The sequence below is a fragment of the Anastrepha ludens genome, chromosome 2 (assembly GCF_028408465.1).
Source record: "Anastrepha ludens isolate Willacy chromosome 2, idAnaLude1.1, whole genome shotgun sequence".
Taxonomy (NCBI): Eukaryota; Metazoa; Arthropoda; class Insecta; order Diptera; family Tephritidae; genus Anastrepha; species Anastrepha ludens.
The window spans coordinates 65,995,181-66,022,930 of record NC_071498.1 but is presented as its reverse complement, the minus strand read 5'-3'; the positions used below and the strand labels follow the sequence as shown (position 1 = coordinate 66,022,930).

Here is a 27,750-nt window from a genome sequence, read left to right as displayed (position 1 = left end):
GTGTGCAATAGAAAAAAGCGTGTGAAAGAAAATTAACGAGCAGTGTAGTGGAACTTTTGAGTCCGTCGTCTTGCTTTGACTTTGTTTCTTATAGTGGGAGGAGCACAAATCCAGCGACATTTCCAAAAAAGGCAAGTAAGTACGAACGAGTAATATTATAAACAGATATATCGGAGAGATGTCGGTTTACATTAGACGAAAACTTTGCAATTCTTTGTATAAAAACATAAAACCGCACACGAATAACATTCACAAATTACGACCTAGTTTGTGTGAGTACAATGTTTTGAAATTATGAACATGATAATTAATCAAATGTGTGGGTACATATTAAATAAACAAGATGCCGAAAATCTTCGTAAGTCTGGTGTGTCAAATCAACAGTAAAATATAAAAACAACAAATAACACTTATACGTAGTGTGAGCATGCGTGTGTCATTGTACAAAAGTATGAAAATATATGCAATCGCAGGCAAACTTGGATAAGCATACAAATATACATACGTATGTACATATGTACACGCATATTATGTGCTTGAATATAGAACGACAGACATACAGAGTTTTGTGGGTTTGAACTTCAGCTTGCTTCCCTTGGAAGCCGGTTTATAGCGCATTCAAAGCGGCTGTATTTCCTTGTTCACGGCATTTTGTCCATAATCACATAAATCTTTTTATTTGTCCATAATCGATTCAATCATAAACTCCACTAGATATTCACCATTTCTTATTTCGCTTATTTCACAGTTTATGAATTCCTCCCCTTGCCACATTTGGACTTATTTATGGCTATGTGCACCAGTCGTCCCCAACGCAACCAGCAGTTGAATTGGGTCAACGTCAAGAAATTGATGTTACCTTTATACGTTGCTGTTATTGTTTTTATAACTATTATTTTTGTTCTCTCGGAAAACTGGTTTCTTATTTCAAGCATTTTTTGACATTGTTAATGAATTTGTGTGTGTATTACATACACATATGTACATATTTATGTACAGTGGGGGTACAATTGTTTAACATTTTCTGTAAATCTAGTTAATGTAACAGAGAAATAATGGAAATCTGAGGGAACGGCATGTTCCAGAGAAATATAAATATATATTTATAATTGGCGCGTACACCCTTTTTGTGTGCTTGGCCTCCTCCTGTTTGTGGTGTGCGTCTTGATGTTGTTGTGGGGGACCTACAGTTTTAGGCCGACTCCGAACGGCAGATATTTTTATGAGGAGGTTTTTGATGGCAGAAATACACTCGGAGGTTTGTCATTACCTGCCGAGGAGCGACCGCTATTAGAAAAATGGCTTTCTTTAATTTTGGTGTTTCACCGAGATTTGAACCTACGTTCTCTCTTTGAATTCCGAATGGTAGTCACGCACCAACCCATTCGGCTACGGTGGCCGCCAATGACATAGAGATTATTTAATTTTCCATTCGGAATCAAGAGAGAATCAAAATTAAGAAACAGTTATTTCTAATAGCGGTCGTGGCAAACCTCCAAGTGTATTTCAGACATGAAAAAGCTCCTCATAAAAATGTCTTCCGTTTAGTTCGGTTGTGAGGTAACGCTCATTCAACACAATAAGATGGGAGCTGGAGTAACCCAGATTTTTGTTCAATTGAGTATCAACTCCGAATGAAAACTCAATTTTTTCTTCATGGGATCACCATTCCCCAACGAATCTCTTTAGTACACTGGTGGATACGAAAAAGTGCGTAACAGGTCTCAAAAATTCAAGTTAAAAAAAAATACACGTTTTGAAATATTGAATTTCGAAAAAATTTCGCACTTCTTTTTTTTTTTTTGCAAATTAAAAAATGTTCAACTATTTTTTTGGTATTGTTTGTACATGAAGTCGCTCGTGCAAGTAATTACGATCATTTTGGACCCAGAATCATTAAAATCGGTTCATTTTTGACTAAGTTATGAGCAATTAAAAAAAATGTTCTTATGTAATTAAAAAAATCGATTTTGAGCCGGGAAAACAAAATTGCCAATAAATCTCGAAAAAAATTTTTTTCGGGCAAACAAAAAAATACGTGTTTCATTATTTTGGCCAGAGAGCAACATATTTGAGTTACATCGAAATCGAAGAACATGTCCCGAATAGCCCGGTTGAATTGAAATGGAAAGCATCTATATTAATTTATGTATGCACGTATGGTTGTATGCCCATATGTACATAGATATAAAAGTTTCCTGATTTTCCAACCTAATCAATTGATTGCGTTTTCCATTACACCTGTCTTACCGACGTCTGGTCGCTTATATGCAGCCATTGACCTCCTGTTCGTTGCTTGTGATCAATAAACTAATATTCATGGTTTCCTTGTTTGAAATTTCCCACTCCTTGTCTGCGCTTGTACACTTCTAAAAAGGAGTGTCGCTTCTGTGGGCTAAGCATCGCAAAAAAGTGACAAATTCTTAAAATGCTTCCCTTTCCTTTCGTGAGTCATGCCAGAATTGAATAATTTTATATATGTATTAATAAATACATATATGTATACTGAATTTTGTAATCGCGGTCACGCAAAGCAATATCTCATTATTTCATATCTTCCGCTTTTCATACAACATTTACAAAGTAAGTATGCATATAAATTGACAAATGAACTAAAATTGAATATATCTAAATTTATTTGCTTGCAGGCCTTAACAATCAATAAATACTAACTCGCTACCAGAGCAAAATAAATATTTTTGTTTAAAATAATTGCGTTTTTGTGGTGAAGTGAGAAGGGCCACTGCTGTAACTGCCGCTGCCCATCATCGACGTATAATGTCAAAACGGAATTTCTATGAGATATTGAAGTGCACACCAACAGCAAGCTTCGAAGAGTTGCGCCGCAATTACAAACAATTAATTCTACAATGTCATCCGGATAAATTACAACACGATAACACCAATACCCAAACAACAACGCAAGTTGATAATAGCACCAGCGTAACTAATGATTCTGCGTCCACTTCGGCTGCTACTGTTGACCTAAATGCTGAATTGACAATGACCACATCTTTAGATCAACTCAATGGAGAATTTGTGACCATAAATGAAGCATGGAATACGCTCAAAGATCCCACCAAACGACGCCACTACGATGCCGAAATAATGTTGACAAAGTTCCAAGCCCACAGTAATATTTTTGCACGGTTAAAGCTTGCGGACATGAAACGCTGTGCCGCCACAGTAACAACAAGCAGTGGCAATGGCAGTGGCAGTGACAGTGATATTGGTGAATACTACGAGGGCAAGACAGCTGAGGGTGGTACATGCTGGTACTATACGTATGACTGTCGATGTGGCGGTCAGTACATTGTTGATGAGTCAGCAGACAGTGAAATACTTGAAAGCAACCAGAAGCGCACTGCCAACGACCACAGCCACAATCAACCGCCACAAGAGTATGAAACGCAACAAAAACAAATGAACCTCGATAATGGCATCGATAAGCAAAACAGCCAACCCGCTGCTGACAGTGATGCAGAGAATGCGCCTTCACCGAATTGCGGCAGCAACAGAAACAGTGAAAAGACTGGTGTTTATGAAGACGTTACAGGCGCTGGTTTTGCTGATGGGGACGGTGACGGTGACGAAGAGGGCGAAGTGCTTGTCGAATGTAGTGAATGTTCTTTGGTGATCGTATTGACTTAAACGAGATGTGAGTTGTCATGCATTGTCTTTTGAAACAATACGGCACAAATAAATATATACTTAAGCGAGTAAATAATTGTGTACAATGAAATATAAATAAAATAACGATAATTATGAATAACTATGCGCAACGATTATTGCTTGGGCAGATACCAATATCAATCATCACATGGTAGGCAAAGATGCGATAGTCTGCAGAAGAAAAAGCCCAAAACAAAAATTGCGTGAACAGCAGAAAAACAAAAATATTTTCATATACATACATACAGTGAGCCAAAAAATTATTGGCACACTCGAAAAATCAAAGTTTTCAATGCTATAACATTTCTACGAATGAAAGTATACAAAAATAAAAAACGGCATTTTCTAAATGTATTTATTTATTACGTATCTGAATAAAAAAAAAAATTAATATCGACATACATACGTAGGTTTACAAGCTCAAACTTGAAAGGTAAAATAAGGCACAAATTCACATCAAAAAAGTATTGGCACATTCTTTATGTTAGCTTATGCTTTTGGCTTCGTAACGGTAAACTCCCGTTATTTTTACTCTTGCTTTTTACTTATTCGTACGTTTTAGGATTTGCATACGGTCGCAATCACTTTTGAATACCCTATAAAAGTCTGGGTATCATGACCTTCATTTCGAAGGTAAATAAGAAAAACAGGCTAGAATTTTCTAAACAGCATTTAAATAAGCCCGACGCTTTTTGAAACACCATCATATTTAGTGCTGAATCAAAATTCAATTTATTTGGATTATATGGAGCACAAAATATTTGGCGAAAGCCAAATGAAGAGCTTCAAGAAAACAACCGGTTCAAAACAGTTAAATACGGTGGAGGAAATGTGATGGTTTGGGGGTGTTTCGCGGCATCTTGTGTCGGAAAGCTCGTGTTCATAAATGAGACAATGGGTAAGCATGTGTATCGCGACATTCTTAAAGAAAATTTAAATGCAAGTGTCAAAAAACTGGGCCTTAATGGGACAACTTGACAATTTCAACAAGATAATGACCCAAAACATTCGTCTTATCTTGCGCTGAAGTGGTTAATATACCATTGCAAACAGCTTAAAACACTTTCCAATCGCCGGACTGAAATCCTATTGAGCATGTGTGGCATCTTCGGGAACGGAAGATACGATCCCACCACATAACATCAAAGGATTCTCTAAAAGAGGAAATAATTGCTGAATGGAATAAAATAACACCTTCCGAAACTTCAAATCTGGTAAATAGCATGAAGAGACGTTGCAGGCCGTTATTCAGTCTACAGGAGGACCCACAAAGTATTAGCGCGTTACAGCTGCAATGGAGCAAGCTGATTACGCTACCTGTGGCAATACTTTTTTGATGTGAATTTGTGCCTTATTTTACCTTTTCAGTTTGAGCTTGTAAACCTATGTCGTTATACATTTTTTTTTTTTGCTCAGATACGTAATAAATAAATACATTTAGAAAATACCGTTTTCTTTTTTTTATACTTCCATTAGAATAATAGTTATAGCACTGAGAACTTTGATTTTTCGAGTGTGCTAATACTTTTTTGACTCACTATATACTTATACAGAAATTAGTAGCTTTCAGCGATGTGCTGTAATTTCTTAAAAAGATGTTCGCAGGAATTGAAAAAATATACAAGGGTTTCTCAACTGCACTTGACGCAGGAGAACTTTAACAGTTGTTGCTTCTCGACTTGCTTCTATAGGATAGCTTTTTAGAAACGTCTATGCCAAAAAATTTGAAACCCGAAATTTTTTTTGAAAATAACTCTGCAAATATTCAAAAACCGTGGCCGCCGTAGCCGAATGGGTTGGTGCGTGACTACCATTTGGAACTCACAGAGAGAACGTAGGTTCGAATCTCGGTGAAACACCAAAATTAAGAAAAACATTATTCTAATAGCGGTCACTCCTCGGCAGGCAATGGCAAACCTCCGAGTGTATTTCTGACATGGAAAAGCTCCTCATACAAATATCTGCCGTTCGGAGTCGCCTTGAAACTGTAGGCCCCTCCATTTGTGCAAACACATCCAGACGCACACCACAAATAGGAGGAGGAGCGCCAAACACCCAAAAAGGGTGTACGCGCCAATTAAGGGTAAAGAAACAAAACTGTCGGTTCGGGCACACTGAAACTCATCCTCCTCGCTAACTCGATTTGACAATGCCGTTCTTTCTTCTGTGTGGCTATTTAAGACTTCAAATATTCGATCTTCTAAAGGCTAATACTCGCGAGGAAATCGACGCCAATAATATTAGTTTGGGGAAAAATAAATCCATTATTTTGCTTAAAAATTTTGCGCAAAGGGCTTAAAACTGTTTTATGATCGATCTTTAGCTCCTGAGCGATGCATTGGCTACTAAAAACTTCGATTATTTCTGTGATTTTATCGACACCGTCGGCATTTTCTTTGACATCAAAAATGCCTGAACGGAATCGACGAAACAAAAATTGCACGTAATTAACTGTTACAGCATCGGCAGCATAAACACCAATCACAATTTCAGCAATTCGTTTTATCAAAGAAAAATTGTAAAGTGGAACGAATTTTCCCTTTGTTGACTTCCATTGTCAACACCCTGTAACTCACAACTGAATGGAACAAACAAAAAATAGCAAACGAATTTTTTTAGTGTGAAATGTCACCTTCACAACGAGCATAAATTTTTAATTATTTGATCGATACTTTACGAGATATCGATCACTGCATCCATCTACCGAGAAAATAATGGATTTCTTTTTCCCCAATTAATATAAATTCTTAAAAATGTTATGGAAAATGCAAAAAAATATAGCCCAAATGTACATCACTGGAAATGGTAACCTCGATATTAATTACTGTTATTACCCCAATAAATTGTATTACACCAAATAAAATTTGAATCGGACGAAATCGCAATTGATGAATTTTTCATTAAATTATTCAGAGTTCACTTGTGCCATGTATAGATGGAACATCCTGTGACACGTTATTTTTTTGTATATTGTTTATAAAAATGAAATATTTTTATAGTCCGATAGAATTTTTAATATTATATGAATAAAAACAACATGAAGACGCACGCCACAAATAGGAGGAGGAGCTCGGCCAAACACCTAACAGAAGTGAACGCGCCAATTATTTTTTATTATGAATAAGAATATTAAATGAGCATCTGTACTTTCTTTCATTTGTACATTTTTTTATTTGCGATATTTTTTTTTTTTTTTCATTTGTAATTTTTTTTTTTATTTATCTTTTTTTTTTTCATTTGTCTTTGGAAGAGGTTCATAATCCAACAAAAACGAAATATCGATAAAACCAACTTTAAATTTTTCATTTTACTATTGTGCCCTGAGTATAAATTAAGAGATATTTCATTATAATGTAGTATTTCTACACAACATAAAATAATAGATGCCGGTCTGTTCCGCATATTTATCTCACTCATATGCTTGACACTTGGAGCAAACGAGTGATATGTTCTTTTTCTTATTCTTTGTTATATTTTCCTTTATTTTGTGGACGCGATTATATTGCTTTAAATTCAACAAAATTCAAAGAAACATTATCTTCCACTGTTCTTTTTATATTTGGTAATCTTTTAAGCAGTGTTACAAGCATTTGCGTTTGACAATGTTTAATTCTCAAGCTTTCCCGATTGGTGAAACATAAGTATTGTAAAAGTGCCTTTTTGTGCATTTTTCATGGTATCTCAGTATGCGCAAACAACTTTCGAAAAATTGCGTGGTAAACTTTTTCGCTGGCCTATCAAACTATAATCTCTATTACTCGTACACAGAGTGTACACTTTTGAATGTAATGGTAAATTGAACTATACTACAGCGACAGTGTAAATGAAAGGCAAAATCAATAAGTGACTCATCAAATTCTTGCACTAAATATTTAGTATTGCATTAGTATTTTGTTTTATATCCAACCCTTCTGGCATGAATGTACGCTCCTTACCATGAAAGTAGGTGTGTCTGATTAAAAAATATCCTTCAGCTGTGATAGAAAACACAGTATTGAAATGTGGATATAATCGAATTCAACGAATTATGTATCTCGATACAGAACCAAAGTGTTGTGGTTGTTTTAGCAGAATTACAAAGCTTTGTAGAAATTGGTGGGCCTTTGAAGTGCTTTCATATGGCAAATCTAATCGTAGATTTTAATAGGCCCGGAACGACGCGGTTTTATATCCGGCCAAAGAGTGTCACCTCAGCAGCATTACGCAATCATTCATGTTGCTATTTCAACAACAACCCGCAGCGCGTGCACCGTCAGTTGATAATCTGAAATGTGACGACGAAAGCAGAGAAATTACTTCTAGAACACTCACATCTCAGTCGTTTTCGCGTATCTTTGCTGTTTGTGCTTCCATCTCGTTTTGAAGATTTTGTTTAGACTGCACACTTTGATTGTAATTACAGTTTAATGAATGAGGTTTGTACCTTGACTTCACAGTCTTTCGTGTCTCACTCTACTCATCACAATACCTCATCCAAACTCAGCTCTCTCAATTAACCAAAGATGGAGCTGAGTTAGGCTGAGCGTATGTGGCTTTCTTCCGGCCACATCCGGCCGATATGTCTAATGCTTATTCCCGCTATACTTATACACCTGGAAAGCGCCGCTTTGATAAAAATGGTGTATTGTCAGCATCAGCTTTGTGGTCGTTGGTGCCCATTAACGGTTAGGCAAGAGTTTCAACAAAGTCAGACCAAAGCAAAAGTGGTGTTATATAAGTTGGTTCCTTCACAAGCAGGAAATGAATAGAACTTTAATCTGCCAAATATCAGAACCTAAACCAGATGAAACTCTTTGCCAGTATTAGGTGGTAATTGGTCGCCTATAACAGCATTATTGGAGCAGAGTTGGTGAACCCGGTTACAGTTTCTCGATATTTTGTCGTAAGGCTTCTCACTGTGAAGAAGTTAAGGGAGTCTTTAGAGGTAAAAGTTTACTTTGTAACTAAAACCACGAATGTCATTGCCGAACGCCACTATGGAAGAATAATCGGCTATGTGATCTGACCCCATGTGTTGTGTCCTGTAATAATAACGACCATCAACCGAACTTCTTTTCCTCCAAGTTTTAGAAGAAAGGCAGTTTTCTGTTCGAGTTTGTCACAAAACACTTCGCAGTTCTGCAACATTCTAGACCGGGCCATCGCTCTTTAAGTAAATTGCATATATGCATGTATAATCGCTGATCCAATGCATGATTCCAGTAGTTCTGATTCCGATTATTGGCTCCAGTACCTGTGGGATAACCGCTGATGCGCAGTTGGCCAATTAATTCATGGTGGGACAAATCTTCATTTACAATCTTTGAGGCTTACTTCGCGTTCTCCAAGGCCTTCAGTGCAACCTGTTTGTCACTAAATACTCCAATCTGTTTCCCGCTCCATCTCCTCTCAATTATCTATTCTGCTACTTTCATAATGGCATAATTTCCATTTGGAAAACAGTTACCACTTCTTCCGAAGCGTGACAATACTTATTACTATCGTTTAAGTGCCGACTCCGGAACCAATTACTTTCTTGAAATCATCTATAAAGAAAATATCCGTCAAATTTCTTTGAATGTACTCTGGATTAAACCATTGCGTGACATATTTTCTTCCTCCATTGACATCAAATTTCCTTCCAAAGGAAACTATTGGCATAAGATCGTTCTTAGGCGCGCAAAACATTGGATGCTGCTTAGATAGCATTATAAAGATTTCTCTGTGTCCTGAAGTTCTGTCTTAGTGCCTGGTTGGAGTCTACACCATGTTGATTATTTCAAGATAAAAAAAAATTACTGTTTTAATCATGTAAACAACTTTAGTTTACTGCCCAAAAGTGGTTTAACTCGCCTCTGCGAAAAAGACACCAAATATTTTTTTTATATTTCAATTTGCAAAATGCCACTTTTCAAACGCTTTATTGTGTTTCCATATAAAGATACTCGAGTTTAAAGCCAACTATTTTGAGCAACTTGATATCGTAATTTTAGATAACTCAATATTTTGATACGCAAGGCATGTACTTCTCCACATAATATTTTGAGTTTAACTATGACTTAACAAAAACGTCAAGCTTTGCATGTAAAACCAATCTTCACGTCCATTACTCTGAACTCACATACGAATTGCTCAATGCTCCAGTATACTTTATCATACTTTACTTTTACTTCTTTTTCTCTACCAACACATAGCAAATGCAAATACAAATTCATATCGCTCGTTTACCTCAATAGTGTCATAATCCAAAAACATCTTTTTTTTTAGATAAGTCAGCAGGAACGACTACAAGCTCTTTTTTTATGCTGGGTAAAAATGCATGGCGATATCTATTAACAGCATCTCATTAGTTGAAAATATGTATTTCCTTTTACTTAGGGAGGCATAATAAATTCAAAACTTTGAATCCATTTTTCACGAGATTTTGGATTTTTGTGTTATGACACTTTTGAAGTAAATGTGCGATATGTAAATTCTGTGTCTGCTGTCTGCGTCTGACGCATTTACCGCATCTTACATACGAAATCATTTCCGATGTCCAGTTGGCAGTGTCGCGCATATTAATAAGCTCGTTGAGTGTGTCGCAATGTTGAGTATATACACACGTGCACATTTTTTGTGGTTTTTTTAAAGAAATTACTTTTTTTCCTTCATTTGGTTTGCCCATTTAGTAGCAGAGTCCACAATTATTTTGGCCAAAGGAAAACAAAAGTTAAGTATGGTAAATATTTTATTTATACTGAAATGGAATGGCGAAAGGAATGGGATGGGAGAACAGTTTACTTAAAGTAGTTGGAAGCTAGGCTATATTTTTTTTTTTATTTTTCCCTTGAACTATACGAGTCCTTTTTTTCCAGAGTTCCTCTTTACCTTTTCAGTATTTTCACTTTAGCAGCGTGAGCGAAAATAACAATTTGCTTTGCCTTAAAGCTTTTCTTATTTTCATAATATCACCCGTCTTTGACATTTCATCAGTTTTAAAATAATTTTTCCGCCGGTAAGTGGTTTAAGCAATTAGCACTGGGTGCTGTAGTACCCATGGGTAGGAAAATAAGTTAAATTTTTGTTTTAGTATTTGTGCTGCTTTTAAACTGCGAACAAAGTGAATTTCCATTTAAAAACTGCAAATAAAGTGATTTTGAATTTCTAAGCTCTAAACAAAGTGACTATTGTTTTTGTGTTACTAAGTACATTTATTTTGTAGATTCAGTATTGTAAGCAGTAAAGTGAAATGGCGGGTTCCAGAAGACAGTGGAGTGATGATATGATTGAGCGACTTCTCGAGTGTGATTCTGATGAAGATGAATTTGTCGGAGGTGTAGATTCAGACGCTGAGCCGGATGAAATCATTCAAGATTTTCTTGACGAAGAAACTTCTTCAGAGGAGGACGAAATATTGGATAACTTACCAGAAAGAACAAGTGATTTTCTAAAAGTGTTGGATGTGCCCAAAAAAATGTACGACTCAAACAGATATAAATGGAGTGGAGAAGCTCCGCAATCATCTGGACGTACTCCCCGACGAAACATTATATTACACCCACCTGGTAATAAAGGACGTGGTAAAAAAATTTCTACACCATTAGAAGCTTGGTCTTTATTTTTTGTTACACTATTTTGTGTTACACTAATGCTGAATTCAATTTACAACGTCTAAAATATAAAAACGATCGCCAAAACTACGACGAAGATGATAGCTCTACAAGTATTAGGCCATCGTACACACGGAACACTACCATTACTGAAGTAAAAGCTTTGATAGGTTTATATTATTTGTCTGGAGTTTTAAAGATGAATTCTGTCACGGTAAAAGAATTATTTGATGAAGACACAGGAGTACCATATTTTAGAGCAACGATGTCTGGATCTTGATTTGAGTTCCTAAGAAACTGTTTGAGATTCGACGATAAAAATACTTGTGAAGAACGTCGTAGAGAAGATCGATTAGCTCCAATAAGAGAACTATTTGATGACATTGTGAAGAAAAGCAACAGTTTTTACACTCCAACAAGTTGTTGTACAATAGATGAGCAATTGCTTGCGTTCAGAGGCCGATGCCAATTTCGAATGTATATACCTAATAAACCTGACAAATATGGTATAAAAATAATATTGATGTGTGACTCAAAAACATTTTATATGATAAACGCAGAGCTGTACTTAGGTAAAGAAAGTACAACGAAAACACAACCAGTTTCTGATTATTATCTTCAGTCTCTGACATCTCCCATACACGGATCTAACAGGAACCTGACATGTGATAATTGGTTCACGTCAATACCTTCCGCTACTACTTAACTGGAAAAGAACATAACATTAATTGGTACTTTGAAACAAAATAAAAGAGAAATTTCTTCACAAATGAAAGATAAACCATCTTTTCGAAGAAATTCTGCTAAATTTGCATATAGTGGACCTCTAACTTTAACTTTATTAGCTTACTGTCCACCTAAAGGCAGCCAAAAAAGGATAGTCACCTTGTTATCAACGATGCACATTAAACCTGATAAAGATAAATCTGTTGTTTTGCCTGAAATGGTTGACTTTTACAACAAGACAAAAGGAGGAGTTGATCCTTTTGATCAACTAAGTCACACTTATTCAGTGTCACGTAAAACCCGTCGATGGCCATTGTGCGTTTTCTTTGGATTACTAAACAGCGTTGATATAAACTCGATGATACTACTGAGCCTAAGTAACGCAACAAATACAGAAAATGTACCGAATAGACATATTTTTTTTAAAAACTTTGTCTCTCCAACTCAACACCTTTTTTGGAAGAGCGCCAAAATTGGCGCCCCATAAAGCAAGGGCGATGTAGATTCTGTCCTTACAAGAAAGACAGAAAAAGCAATACTTATTGCAGCAAGTGCAATATACCTATATGTGGAGAGCATCAAATAAAAATTTGTAATAGGACTATGAATAAGTTCGTGCGGTTTTTTTTCGAAATTTGAAACTTTATTGACGTAAAATGGTTACAAATTTAATATTCAAAATATTGTCCATCGCTTACTACTACTTTTTCCCATCTTTCTGGCAATTCACGGATTCCCTTTGTGAAAAATTCGGTCGGTTTTGCCGCAATCCACGAATCGATCCATTTTTTGACTTCATCGTAATTACGGAAGTGCTGGTCAGCCAGGCCATGTTGCATCGATCGGAAGAGATAGTAATCGGATGGCGCAAGGTCTGGACTATACGGCGGGTGGGGTAGGACATCCCATTTGAGCGTTTCTAAGTATGTTTTGACCACTTGTGCAACATGTGGCCGAGCATTGTCATGTTGCAAAATAACTTTGTCGTGTCTATCGGCGTATTGCGGCCGTTTTTCTCGCAGTGCTCGGCTCAAACGCATCAATTGTCGTCGGTAGACATCCCCCGTAATCGTTTCATTCGGTTTCAGTAGCTCATAATACACAACACCCAGCTGGTCCCACCAGATACACAGCATAACCTTCAGGCCATGAATATTCTGCGCCGACGTCGATGTTGAAGCATGGCCAGGGTATCCATACGTTGCCCGACGTTTTGGATTGTCGTAATGGACCCACTTTTCATCGCCAGTCACAATTCGATGCAAAAAACCCTTTCTTTTGTGCCGTTGAAGCAGTTGTTCGCATGCCATAAAACGGCGTTCAACGTCTCTTGGCTTCAATTCATACGGCACCCAATGGCCTACCTTTCGGATCATTCCCATGGCTTTTAAACGTTTGGAAATGGTTGATTGATCAACTCCCAAAGTTTTTGCAACCTCTTCTTGCGTTTGAGCCGGATCTTGATCGAGCAATTCCTCCAATTCGGTATCCATGAACTTTGGCGGCGCACCCTCGCGTTCTTCGTCTTCCAAGCCAAAATCACCACTTTTAAAGCGTGCAAACCACTTCTGGCACGTTCGCTCAGATAGAGCATGCTCACCATAAACTTCCACCAAGATACGATGACTTTCGGCTGCTTTTTTCTTCATATTAAAATAATGAAGAAGAATTCCCCGCAAAAACACATTATTTGGCACGAAATTCGACATTTTCAAGTGTGGTAAAAATATTGTTGTTTACGCTTCAAATAAAAAACTTATACTGACGTTTGTGCCTTACGACAGTAGCTCTCCAATGAATGTTTGGAAATGTGGATCGATGGAATAATAATCAAGTTACGCCATCTGTTGTAAAACTGCACGAACTTATTCATAGTCCTATTAGCAAATGTCTCTAAGCATGTTTTGTGAATTTTTTTTTTATAATTCAATACAAATTTAATCAATAAACACACTGAAGTTAAAAAACCGCATTTTTATATCTTATTTGGAAAATATAATCTATAAAAGGAAGGTAGGAAAAGTCAATGTAAAATATGGGTAGGGTTCTAGGGTTAATGTACTTTTTGGTTTGGATAATAAATGGCTTAAGCAAAGACGAAAAATTATTCGAATGACAAACGTCTACAGGCTTTTGTAAGTAATTGTACATTTTTACAATCAGCAATTAAATATTGTCTTTTATGCCAAATTATATTCGCACGCAAGTGTTATTGTCATAAAATTAAAAAACTATTTGATTGTGCACTCAAAGCAATCATAAATGCCACAGCGTATTCAAAATGATAAATTATTGTTGTCTCAGTGGCAGGCTGGCACCGGCTTTGCGCCGGTAATGAGTCAGCTGCTATCAGAAAGTACATAAGTTGCTTAGTTGTTGTTGTTTGTAAAATGAGAGGTTGTGACAAATTAACTTGTACCTGGAAATTCTGTGCATGTACATACCTATGTACATGCCGGTGTGTATAAATATGCAAATATTTCTAATTAACTAATATCTAAAAATTTATCAGCCAAGTAGAACTCCTTTGACCTTTTTCAATTATTATTATTATTTTTCTTTGTTATTGTAGCTTTTATTCTCTTGCTAAACATTTGCTTCGTTCATCTTATCTGTGACTATTCATAACTGACCTGCAGCAAAATTCACTATTCTAAATAGTTACCTTTCTAGTGAAATCGCAACCATGACCAATTCGCGTTTCTCTTCTTTTAAAAAAAAATGTACAAATACACTTTGGATGGCGACGATTTTGCTAATATCGGTAATCAAAGACTTACATATGTTAAACAAATTATTTTGTAAGTAAGTAATGAGTTCTCTACCAAGCCAGATAATGCGGAGTGATTCTGGTTCACTCACAAGAGGTTTCTTCAGGTTTCAAATTTGAAGTTACGGTATTAGACCATTTAATTTTTTCGTCAGAAATTGAGCCGCGCGTGCACTAAAAGGTACAGTAGAAGAGCTAAAGTCTTAGTTTCGAACAATGAAAGATTCTCATGAAGCAGTGTAAGGATATAGAAAAGGTTGCAGGTTGAAGTAGATATGTATGAAATCTAAATAAAATGTTTTGCAGCGCCAGTCTTAACTTTTATTTTATCACAACTTACCGATTTGACTTATTGCGAGGGCAGACTGATGAGGGTCTGAGCTGAAGATTTGAAAATTAATAATATTTGGTGCAAATAATGAACCCAAAGGTGGCCACCGTAGCCGAATGGTTTGGTACGTATAGATTCGAACTTTGTAAAAAATTCAACAAATTTATAAAAAATGTCATCAAAATATACAATTTTTTCATTAGTCTTTAGAAAACTTCTGGGTATGTACTTTTATAGCCCATACAAAGCATATTGTATGTAATCTTTTAATATTTTAAACGGAAAAGTGACTGCATTTATATGTACATCAAAGAAAAACTAAAAAAAAATATATAATATATTAATAAAAATAATTTTCAACAATTAGCGCCATCTTGCAGTTATTTAAGTAAACAATGATATAAAAAATAAATTTTTCCTACCAAGAAATTCAAGTACAAGTTTGTAATAAAATATAACATCCAGTGCTCAAGTAAAAGATCGACCATTTATTTTTCCACAACCTAATATTAATCTTCCATTTGTGGAACAACATCAAGACGCACACCACAAATAGGAGGAGGAGCTTGGTCAAATACACAAAAAAGGAGTACGCGCCAATTATATACAGGGTGAACGATATGAACTGTTACCAACTTCACACTAATGACAGTTCAATGTATTGTTTATAAGCCATCAAAAGCATTTGCGTCTCAGTTTTGTTGAATTTTTTTTTCTGTGATAGAATTCAAACGTAATAGTGTGATTGCGTTTGGGCCGCAGTGGCCGCTGATGAACGCTCTCCAATCGTTTTTATCGAGCCTGGTGTCAAAGTGAATTGCGACTTATTATCGGGAAAATGTTTTAGAAGCTGCTTTAGAGCCGTGGACACGCAAACATTTCGGTCATAGACCATGGACGTTCCAACAGGACTCGGCACCGTCTCATAAAGCTCGTGTGAACCAAGAATGGTTAAAAAAGCATGTTCCACACTTCATTCCGTCCACACAATGACTTTTGAATTCGCCAGACGCAAATCCGATGGACTATTTCATCTGGTCCATTTTGGAGAGCAAGGTGAGGACTAAAAAATATGCCAGTATGGATGCGCAGAAAAAAGCGATTACACTGTGTGCCAAAAAAAAAAATTAAATATATTTTTATTGAGACCTAGCACAACTTGTGGGTATAGAAAAATTAAAAAAATGGTATAGGAGAAATTTCCAATACACCCCCAAAATCTCATTTTATGGCCATAAATCGATTTTCAGTAGGTTGATGTGAAGAATCACTCCTAACTTCGCCAATTTCCATCCGATTTCGAATTTGTTTCTTTAGTTCGAATGAACAAAAACAAGCCTTTTTGACAGTGTGTTGACAATTTTTCTGAAATGACAACTGACGAGACTGTAGACGGAAGTATTTGGAATTTTGTTATTTTTTCAACTTTAACATCATTTTTACGATATTATCCGATATTGAGGATTTTTTTCAGTACACTACTGTTATAGAAAATTTAAGTTTGCGTCGAATGAGCTATATTTGACAGTAATTGAATTAAAATTAATAGAGTTGTGTGAGTTTTAAGATTGTATTTTTTTTTTTTACTAATTTGGTATGTAGGTATAACTTACGCTAAATGGGAATATGGACGTGTTTTGATGCGTTATTATAGATACATACGTAATATTTATTGAAGTATATATATATGTATACATAAGAGTACACTGTACTGCATACAACAGAACTGGTTAGAACTTACGTAAATGTCTGACATATTATCACACTTTTTTTTTTTCAATAGAAATATGAAAAAGCTCCCAAGTGTACCAAAGTTCACACTGTACATTGATTAAGAAAAGAAGTTTGTTATTATAATTTAACCTAATTAAAACGTCAAAGTTTCATTGTTTTGCTTCAATTTGTGAGAAAGAAATGTGCTATAATCCCAATAAGTTTTGTTTCATATGTGGTTTGTGGATCAAAAGCATTGTTTGAAGTTACAGAGTAACAAAGCTCTGGTTGATGGCTACAACGATTTCTTTAAGCTTACATATAATGTTTCGGATCGCTGGTATGAACCGGAATTTGCTTGTACTGAGTGTTCATTGAAATTCAAGAGATATAAATCAAAACGTTGCCAGAAAAGTCGAATTTCTTTATATTCTCCGATGATGTGGCATCATCAGCCTTATCATAAACCAGATGATTGTTATTTTTGTAAAACGGACGTAAACGGTCATCATTATAAAACTCGAAAGCACATAAAGTATGCTGATGTTGCAACTGTTAAGAACCCCGTAGTCTTGGACGATATGATTGACTCAACTGTAGGTCATGAACTGAAGGAAGTTCAACTCATTGCTGATGATGATCAAACTCATAACAATAAACCTGATGATGAAGAGTACTTTCCGTCTGGTTCTAAGTCTTCAGAACGACACATTGTATCAAATTCAGATTTTCAGGATCGTTCTCGTGATTTACTTCTATCGGGTAGACAATCTGAAACGCTCGCTTCTCGATTTAAACAATGGAATTTAGTTGATGACGACTTCAGATGAATGATGATGATCGAATTTCTTACAGAGAAGAATTCAAAACTGATGAAGAGAATGACAAATGTACCGTACCATACTAAACTCCAAAGGGCCGTTTCCAATGCATTTTTAAGTTTGGAACCAGCTCCGTTGTGTACTGCACCATACCGCACCGTACCAAACGTACAGTGCTGCACTGCACAATACTCCATTAAATATTATTACGCGCCCTTGTTCCCATTTAGCGTAAGTTATACCTACATACCAAATTAGTAAAAAAAAAAAAAAATCTTAAAATTCACACAACTCTATTAATTTTAATTCAATTACTGTCAAATATAGCTCATTCAACGCAAAATTAAATTTACTATAACAGTAGTGTTCTAAAAAAATCCTCAATATCGGATAATATCGTAAAAATTATGTCAAAGTTGAAAAAATAGAGAAAAAGTAAAAAAATACCAAATACTTCCGTCTACAGTCTCGTCAGTTGTCATTTCAGAAAAATTGTCAACACACTGTCAAAAAGGCTTGTTTTTGTTCATTCGAACTAAAGAAACAAATTCGAAATCGGATGGAAATTGGCGAAGTTAGGAGTGATTCTTCACATCAATCTACTGAAAATCGGTTTTATGGCTATAAAATGAGATTTTGGGGGTGTATTGGAAATTTCTCCTATACCATTTTTCTTAGTTTTACTATACCTACAAGTTGTACTAGGTCTCCATAAAAGTATAATATCACTGTCGCACAGTGTTATACGAGAATGGGCCAAAATACCTCAAGATCACATTAGTGCAGCCTGCAACTCATTTTTTGACCGTTTGAAGGCTATAGTCAAGGCAAAAGGTGGTCATATCGAACTAAAGTGAATACATAATAGGACTATGAATAAGTTCGTGCGGTTTTTTTTCGAAATTTGAAACTTTATTGACGTAAAATGGTTACAAATTTAATATTCAAAATATTGTCCATCGCTTACTACTACTTTTTCCCATCTTTCTGGCAATTCACGGATTCCCTTTGTGAAAAATTCGGTCGGTTTTGCCGCAATCCACGAATCGATCCATTTTTTGACTTCATCGTAATTACGGAAGTGCTGGTCAGCCAGGCCATGTTGCATCGATCGGAAGAGATAGTAATCGGATGGCGCAAGGTCTGGACTATACGGCGGGTGGGGTAGGACATCCCATTTGAGCGTTTCTAAGTATGTTTTGACCACTTGTGCAACATGTGGCCGAGCATTGTCATGTTGCAAAATAACTTTGTCGTGTCTATCGGCGTATTGCGGCCGTTTTTCTCGCAGTGCTCGGCTCAAACGCATCAATTGTCGTCGGTAGACATCCCCCGTAATCGTTTCATTCGGTTTCAGTAGCTCATAATACACAACACCCAGCTGGTCCCACCAGATACACAGCATAACCTTCAGGCCATGAATATTCTGCGCCGACGTCGATGTTGAAGCATGGCCAGGGTATCCATACGTTGCCCGACGTTTTGGATTGTCGTAATGGACCCACTTTTCATCGCCAGTCACAATTCGATGCAAAAAACCCTTTCTTTTGTGCCGTTGAAGCAGTTGTTCGCATGCCATAAAACGGCGTTCAACGTCTCTTGGCTTCAATTCATACGGCACCCAATGGCCTACCTTTCGGATCATTCCCATGGCTTTTAAACGTTTGGAAATGGTTGATTGATCAACTCCCAAAGTTTTTGCAACCTCTTCTTGCGTTTGAGCCGGATCTTGATCGAGCAATTCCTCCAATTCGGTATCCATGAACTTTGGCGGCGCACCCTCGCGTTCTTCGTCTTCCAAGCCAAAATCACCACTTTTAAAGCGTGCAAACCACTTCTGGCACGTTCGCTCAGATAGAGCATGCTCACCATAAACTTCCACCAAGATACGATGACTTTCGGCTGCTTTTTTCTTCATATTAAAATAATGAAGAAGAATTCCCCGCAAAAACACATTATTTGGCACGAAATTCGACATTTTCAAGTGTGGTAAAAATATTGTTGTTTACGCTTCAAATAAAAAACTTATACTGACGTTTGTGCCTTACGACAGTAGCTCTCCAATGAATGTTTGGAAATGTGGATCGATGGAATAATAATCAAGTTACGCCATCTGTTGTAAAACCGCACGAACTTATAAATAGACCTATTATATGTTAAAATTGTAATAATTTTTGAACAATTTTGTCTTTGAAATCAATTAAAACTAATTTAACACAAAAAAGTTATGGTGTTTTGAATAGGTAACACTTCACATCGTTCACCCTGTATACATATACAATATATATAATATTAATCTCCGTATTAACCTCGTACTAATTAAAGAAAGCTTCTTTTAAAATTTTAGGCCCTGGAAATTGTCTTTGGAGCTATGCTAGTGGACCTTTTCTCTTAGAGTTTTAGGTAGAATCCAAATCTGCTAGAAGCGGTGTCAAAAATAGAAAAAATTTAATCCACCTAATGTGCATACATATGTATGTACATAGCCACCAAAGAAAAATGCTCTTAACTATCAGCCACTCAACCAACCCAAAAATCAAGATGTTTTTACATATTTAATATAAATATAGTATTTCTATTTTATTGCATTGTTTTATAGTTGTTTGTCGTACTTTAAACCTCTCACACGCAATGTCGACAAACACTTTCATTCGTTGATATGTATGCCACATTTTCGGTTGGCGGCAGTATTAATTGCTTTTCACTCGACAATTTAAATTGTTGTAATTCGTCAAACCACGTTATTATTGCTGTTTTTTCAAGCTTCTTAATGCAATTGCCCTCCAAGGTGCAACCACCGTGACAACTAAAGTCACACTAAGAACTAGAAAAGCCCATCAACGTAACGAATGTGTGCGTGTGAGTGTACATACATACATAGGAATGGTGTATGGGCATCACAGGTAACCGACTAGTGACATCCATGAAGTTGGCATGCCTGCATATGCGTATTTGGTCGCCGGCAAAGCAAAGTTTTGTGTACCAGCTGGCCCCAACCTGGTCGTGTTAACGCGGGTAGTGTCGGTATAATCGGTGAAAAAGTTGTGTGCGGAAACGTGTACTTACATGTTTATATTTGAATGGAAGTGTCGGAAGAAAATACTTAGTTGAGCCAGCCCACATTTGCTTAAAAAAAAACAATCGCATTAATTGGAGCAAAGATTTTTTCTTTACTTTCGTTTGCTTTTGGTAGTTTTTACGTAAACTGCTTTTAATTATAATTACGGTGCGCTTTAAGGCACACAAATGTGAAAATGTATAATAACATATCAATTCGTCCCCTTAGTATTAAAATAGCCTATAAATTTTTTGATGTTTTGAGAAAATGAATTTCAAACTTTTTGTCGAAAGTAGCTCTCACTCAAATCTCGTTATGTCTGTAAATATTTATTATTTTTGACTGACGTTTTGACCCCCTTTCTGGAACTAGAATTTGACCAAAATTTGACCACATATAAAATCGACGATGGAGAATCCAAAAATTCAATAAAAAAATAATAGCCTATGAGCACATAGGCTATTGTTATACTAAGGGGACGAATTAATGCCTTATAAATACATATGTGTGTGTGAATATCTGCATATACCTACGGACAAAATAATATAAATAATTTTCTGCCATATAAAGCAAATGTTCAGTATGTTTTTTGTATGGAAGAAAGTGCTCAAAAAAAGTGTCAAAGATCAACGCGATTCACTCATTCTAACTTCAATCTGTCACTTCATTATACTAGAATTGAATTAGCTTTACATATGTTATAACTCCATACCCAGAAATTTTCGAAAGTTGAACATTTTAATGCTAATTCTTTGAAATTTGTTAAATTTTTGTGAATTTTGTCAAAGTTCGAAATTTTGATTTATATAATTTTTGTTGTGGAATGAGCAATATATAAAAATATGAATGACATTCAAACAGAACCTATGTTCCAATGCCGTATGGGTTGGTGCGCGACTACCATTCGAAAGTGCGCAGGTTTGAATCTTCGTGCATGAAACACCAAATGTAGGAATAGAAAATTTTTTTCAAACCTCCGAGTGTATTTCTGCCATGAAAAAGCTCATCATAAATCATCTGTTGTTTGAAGTCAGCTTTTGTCTCAAAATAGGCCTCAGTTTCAGCGATAACCTCTTCATTCGAGCGAAATTTCTTACCGGCGAGCTTTTTTTTAGATCTGCGGACAGCCAGTAGTCGCTGGGAGCCAAATATGGCGAATACGGTGCATGTGGCACCAATTCGAAGTTCAATTCATGTGGTTTTGCTATTGCTCAAAATTATTAATAGGCATTCTTTTAAAAATTATGTTTTGTTTAGAAAAACATTTTTTGGTTTGAGATTCGTGTAAAAATAGACCGTGTAAAAAGAGAGTTTGGTAAAGGATGATAGATTTGCAATCTTTGGGCAATAACTATGGAGAAAAAGACAATTATGAGGGAACTTTGGCTGCCACGACATTGGGGATTCGGCAACCGAAAGCTGGTCGGCCATATCATATGTATTCACACACTCGTTCCATCAATCGTTGTTGAGATGTCAACGAAGCAGCATGGGTGTAGGCTTTATTAATTTTTTTTCGTATATCACTAACACAATCTTATCGCCAGCCGAAAGCTGCACGATAATTTCACACAAATTCACACACTCGTCCAATCAGTGGTTGTTCACACGGCAAACAAGTGTTGTGTTTTTTTTTGTATGTCTGTAATACAATCTCAGTTTTTTTTTGTAAACACATCCCCTGTTACATCAGCCCATTAGCTTATTCGCTGTCAAATTCGCTGAGAGCCGCATATCTAACGGCCTGTTATTGGCCACACCCTCTCAATTCGTTTCAGTATGGTTTGGTGTACGTAATATAAGGCCTTTTCTAGTCGTCATTTCTCTGCTCGGCTAACTTGACGAGAAATTTGCATGTGAAAGCAACAACAAAGTCAACAAAGTTGTCGAGCAAGATTCGCCACTAGCGAGTATGGTTATACCTCATAAAACTGATATAACTCAATATTTTACAAGCAAATGTAATGTTAGGCAGCTCTATTCCAGCGCTGCCGAAATATGTTTATTTATACCAGTTGCTTCATCTATTCGCCACTTGATAGGCCTCTTCTTTCTTTGATGACAAACATATGAGAAAAATTTAAGAAAATATTTAGTTTCAAATGATAAACAAAGCTAAATATCGAAGTGAAAACTAAGATTTTTCCAAAGGTTTGAGCATTTTTTTCAAGTGCTTTTAGTTTGATATCGCTTACACATGTGTGTTCACCACTGTAAGTACCTTCTGCTAAAATATGAACGAGACGTTATCAATAAAACGGTCCGCGGATGACATATGGCAAAAATAATTTTTTTGTTTTTTGGTAGGACTGTTATGAGCTTACATGGCAAATTTCAGCGTGATATGTCACATAGTTTGTTTTCTGTGCTACTGTAAACAAGTCAAGCTCAAGTGTGTTCTTCGAATTCTCTTTTATGACTTCAATTGTCTCAAAATGTTTTCCACGGAGCGGCAACTTGAGCTTGGGAAACAGGAAAAAGTCACACGGAGCCATATCAGGCGAATACGGTGCTTGCGGAACGATATTAAGATTATTTTTGTTCAAATAATCGCGAACAAGACGTGATGTGTGAGCTGGTGCATTATCGTGATGCAAGAACCATGACTTGTTGTCCCACAATTCCTTCCTTTTAAGACGAATGTTCTCGCGCAAACGCTTTAAAACGTCTAAATAATATTCAGCGTTAACCGATTTTGCGATTTGTGCGATTTTCAAGCACAATTTCCTTTACTTTTCCGATGTTTTCGTCGTTTACTGATGTTGCTGGACGACGTTCATGAGGCAAGTTTTCAACCGATGTACGGCCCTCTTTGAACGATTTGTACCACTGGAAAACACGTGCACGCGATAGAGCAGAGTCCCCATAGGTTGTCTGCAACATTTTTAAGGCGTCTGAAGCCGAAATTTTGTTGGAATAACAAAATTTCAAACAAATTCTTTGTTCAACTTGAATTTCCATCGTTAAATTCGAAGAACACACTCGAGCTTGACTTGTTTACAGTAGCACAGAAAACAAACTATGTGACATATCACGCTGAAATTTGCCATGTAAGCTTACATAAGTAAAGTAAGCACCAATATCAAATCCATATGCGAATATTTCTATTCCACTAGTAGTATTGAATATTTCAAAGGCAACAACATCACTCAACAGCAAATAACATTTAAGTAACATTTTCTTCATATTTTTTTAGATTTTCATTACTTAGATTTGTATGGTTTTGCAACGCAGTTGTTCATTCTCTGAACTAATATCAAGCTATTCATTTTATTTACAGTTTAATTCGAAAATAACATACGCCGCCCCTCCACCATATCAACAAATAAACGTCACCGTGGCTAAGGGAAATCGAAAATCGTACACCTCCACAACCGCTGCCATCACAAGCAAAGCCCGTAAAATGGCATCTACCGGCGATATTTGGCTGCAATGGTTCTCCTGCTGTTTTCATCAACCGCAATCACCGTCACGACGACGCCATCAACGCCTGCGTATCGATCGTTCAATGATCGGTAATCCAACGAATTTCGTACACACCGCACATATCGGCTCGGCCGATGTAGAACTCTCCACGAATCATCTGAATGCGTTGCAAACACAGATGCAGAGTAAAGGTGGCTACGAAATGAATTCGATACGGTTACAGGTGAGTGAAATTTACAAAAAACAAAAACAAAAAAATGTTTTAAAATGGTGTAAAAGAGTTGTGGAGTGTGCAATTTTTTGTGTTTTATTGTAACTTTGAGTGGTGCAATGTGAGTACTCTCCCTTGCACATTTTGATATAGAATATTTGCATTTTGTGCTATTGTGCAATAGTGCTAGACATAGATAATCTCCATATTAAAATTCTCAAGTTAGAACTTCATGCCGGTCCTTTCAGGCGTTGTCGCATACGCCGCTTATGTAGCAAAATTATCTACTTTTTGGTCTCTTCAGGCGTTAGTAACAAAAAGATGTTTCGAACATTCATTCTCGGTCCACTAAACGGTAAGATTCTAATCGAAAGCTCTTTCCATATTTTATTGAAAGTTTAGCATTGCATTGCAAATTCAAATTGTTTGAAATAAAAAAGCTGTATTCTCATCAAATTCACATTTTTTCAGTCGATAAATTGCTTATGGGAAAAATCTTCTCTTCACTTTTGTATTTTGGTCTTCTATTTTGGTTAGATTTTGGCTATTTTTATGCTTTAGTATTTTATTTGATATTTAAGCGTAAAGAAGAGATTAATATATAAATGTCACGCCTGACAATTATTGTATGGAGTTGCATAATTTTAATGCCTGTAACGCCTGTAAAGTAGAGTACCAGATTCCCGAATTCGCTCGAAACTCGTTCATTGCTCAACTGCTCAAGTTTTTGTAGGAAATTTTCGAAACATTTTTAATTTTACTAGGTTGTTCAATAAGTCCAAGTATATTTGGTTCATAGGACAGAAAAAAGTTCGTGTTTGTAACGTAGTGTTATTATTAATGATATCAAGAAAATACAAGGAGATGGAATAGCTAATTAATTGGCTGCTAATAATAAACAGTTGGAGGAAATCCGTATGCGACGTTTACTGAGGATGCAAAAAATTATGGCAGCAATGCGCATGGGATATTCTATTTTACATTTTATAATAAGTAATAAGAGGACAAAACGTTTATGGACGCAAGCTTTTTTCTGTAAAATGAATCCCTTTTAACAAACATTTTATTAGAACTATGTTTACAGACCTGTTTTATTTGCCGGCATCCATTTCATTTATTTTGATGTTTCTCCTTACATTCGTAATAATAATTATCGATAACACAGAAAACACAAGGTTGTGTGTCAATAAGTATCGTTATTATCTGGGATTATTTCATAATCTCAGATTTTGGGAGAGAAATTTTGTATGGGAAATCGCGCTTTTTAATTACGGATTTTAAGTTAAGCGCGAAAAAGTAGATCATCTACTTATATGTGAACGTATTATTACTTATTTTCTCCTTACCTCTCCCACTTATATTCTCACATCTCTTCTTCAAGTTTCTCTTTGTTACATAAAAATTACAACAATTTACATTTTGACTCTCACTATTAGTTTTTAAGGTCATATTTGTTAACTTAGTTGTAAGAACTATGCAACCTTGGAAATTATTAATAAAGCTACTTTCGAAAAGAACGGATTATTATTATAATATACTTAATATATTATATATGCATAAGTAAGTTTAAATATAATATTTAAGATTAATTTTTCTAAAAAAAAATTTAAATCATATTAGCATGAGAGTCACTCGGTTTGTTTAGTATAGAGAGGGATGGAGAGTACGTTTGTGTAAGGCTGGGGTACTGGGATGGTTAGTGGGAAAATGTTGCAAAAATGACAGACGGGCTGCAGTTCTCGTTTTATGATGCAAAAACATGAGTGGCCTTAGTATGCCTAAGACGAACCCTTGTATATATTTTATTTTATATCATCGTGTTTGTTGAAGATAGCCTTAGAGGAATTCCATTGGGGTTTATTTGCTTGTAACTGTGATTGCAGTTGAGGCAAATTTTTGTTGAAGTATGTTATATGTATGTATGTACCTACTTATGCAATTTTTCATTTTTTTTCTTTTCTTCATGCAGGCCTGCTGATGCTAATGAACGCTGCCGAAGCTCATCATATCACTTGCGGCACAGTACCCTTAGCTGGATTTTCATCACCTAATCCGGGCGCTTTATATACACAATACGATATTACCCCGATCAGCGTAGTGCAATCAATTGAATCTCATGTATACATACATACATACATACTTATAAATTTTTTACAACACTCACGCAATGATTTATTGTATTCGTTTATAAAATATACATATGTATGTTTTTTTGTTTTGTATGTATTGTAAGACTTTGGAAGCTGAAACACAATTTTAAAGAGTATCAAATCTTTTAACATTTTTGAATTTGCTTTAATTTTTAATTTATCATTGGGTCTTAGCACAAAAAGGGCTGAAAATCGATATCTTAGTAGTGGTGATAAAAAAGAGTATCGAAAAAAAGTAAAATATTTGAACATTTTTTTATGAAATCTTCAACTGATATTTTTCTTTTCGATCTTTTGCAACTACTGCAGTCGATTTTAAATAATTTGACTATATACGAATACTTTTGTAGGAAAAAGAAACAAACAGAAACACAAGAATAAAGTATGCAGCGCGTGTGTAAAAAAAATAAATTGAAAAATGCTTTTTAAAAGTATGTAGATGGAGTATGTAAGAGATTATGTACATATGTGCCTTTAATTTTTAATGAACTTTAAATTGTTTTGTATTTTTTTGTTTTTTCTTTTTTGAGCATAAAAACATATGCAATTTTCGCTAACATCTATTTACAATTTATGGATTCTTTTGTGTTTTTACTAGCAATACTTGAAGAATTTTGAATAACCAAAATCAAAACGAAATATACATAATTTAATTTTAGGTTATGTTTATTAAGCATTTTATTTTGCACTAATTTGTGTACTTAAGAAAGCATTTTAAGCTGCCTACATAATTTTTTGTTCGAACGAATTTGGAGTAAATGCGACCGCGAATACGAGAGCACAGTTTCTTGGACGTACATTTTACTTTATTTATAATTAGAATTTTGAATTTTGACACAACCAAACATTAGATAAATTGTACTGAAAGCATATTTTGTAGCAGTTTCACATACATAATCGTACATAGAAAAAAAAACCGGTTAACAAAAAATAAAAAATAAAAAAACAATATCGAAATAAAAATAAATTTAAAATAGTTGTTGAATTTTTTGAAATGCATTTAAACGCACAATCAATTTTACAGAAATCGTAATGAATACTGCTAATGGTGAGTGCATATGTATGTGTCTTCATATGTATGTGCGTGAATACCACAAAGAACTATTTATATATTTACATATATTTATTATAAACTAATTACAGTTTTAATAATAGAAAATAAATAAAATACGTATTTACTTAACTGTAAGTTCTTTTTCTCACAGAAAATTGTGTAAACATTCTTATTTTATAAAAATCTGGATTGTAAAAAAGGTAGTAAACGTTGTGACAATTACAGCGTAAAATATTGTAAAAAAATG

General features: G+C 35.5%; 2 protein-coding genes across 3 annotated transcripts; both read left to right on the top strand.

Annotated features, from left to right (window-relative positions):
• Positions 1-13: 13 nt before the first annotated feature.
• On the top strand, positions 14-27,750 carry LOC128871680 (CDC42 small effector protein homolog). 2 transcript variants are annotated; one of them, XM_054113625.1, is made up of 3 exons: positions 14-131; positions 23,943-24,311; positions 26,269-27,750. In XM_054113625.1, exons 2-3 carry the CDS (start codon positions 24,066-24,068, stop codon positions 26,275-26,277), a joined length of 255 nt encoding a protein of 84 aa, XP_053969600.1. In that variant the 5' UTR covers positions 14-131; positions 23,943-24,065; the 3' UTR covers positions 26,278-27,750. The 2 variants fall into 2 exon arrangements, with proteins under 2 accessions (XP_053969600.1, XP_053969599.1); XM_054113624.1 differs by lacking the exon at positions 14-131 and adding an exon at positions 186-272.
• LOC128871679 (uncharacterized) lies at positions 48-3,772 on the top strand. The gene is made up of 2 exons (XM_054113623.1): positions 48-135; positions 2,649-3,772. The coding sequence occupies exon 2, from the start codon at positions 2,779-2,781 to the stop codon at positions 3,649-3,651; it is 873 nt and encodes a 290-aa protein (XP_053969598.1). The 5' UTR covers positions 48-135; positions 2,649-2,778; the 3' UTR covers positions 3,652-3,772.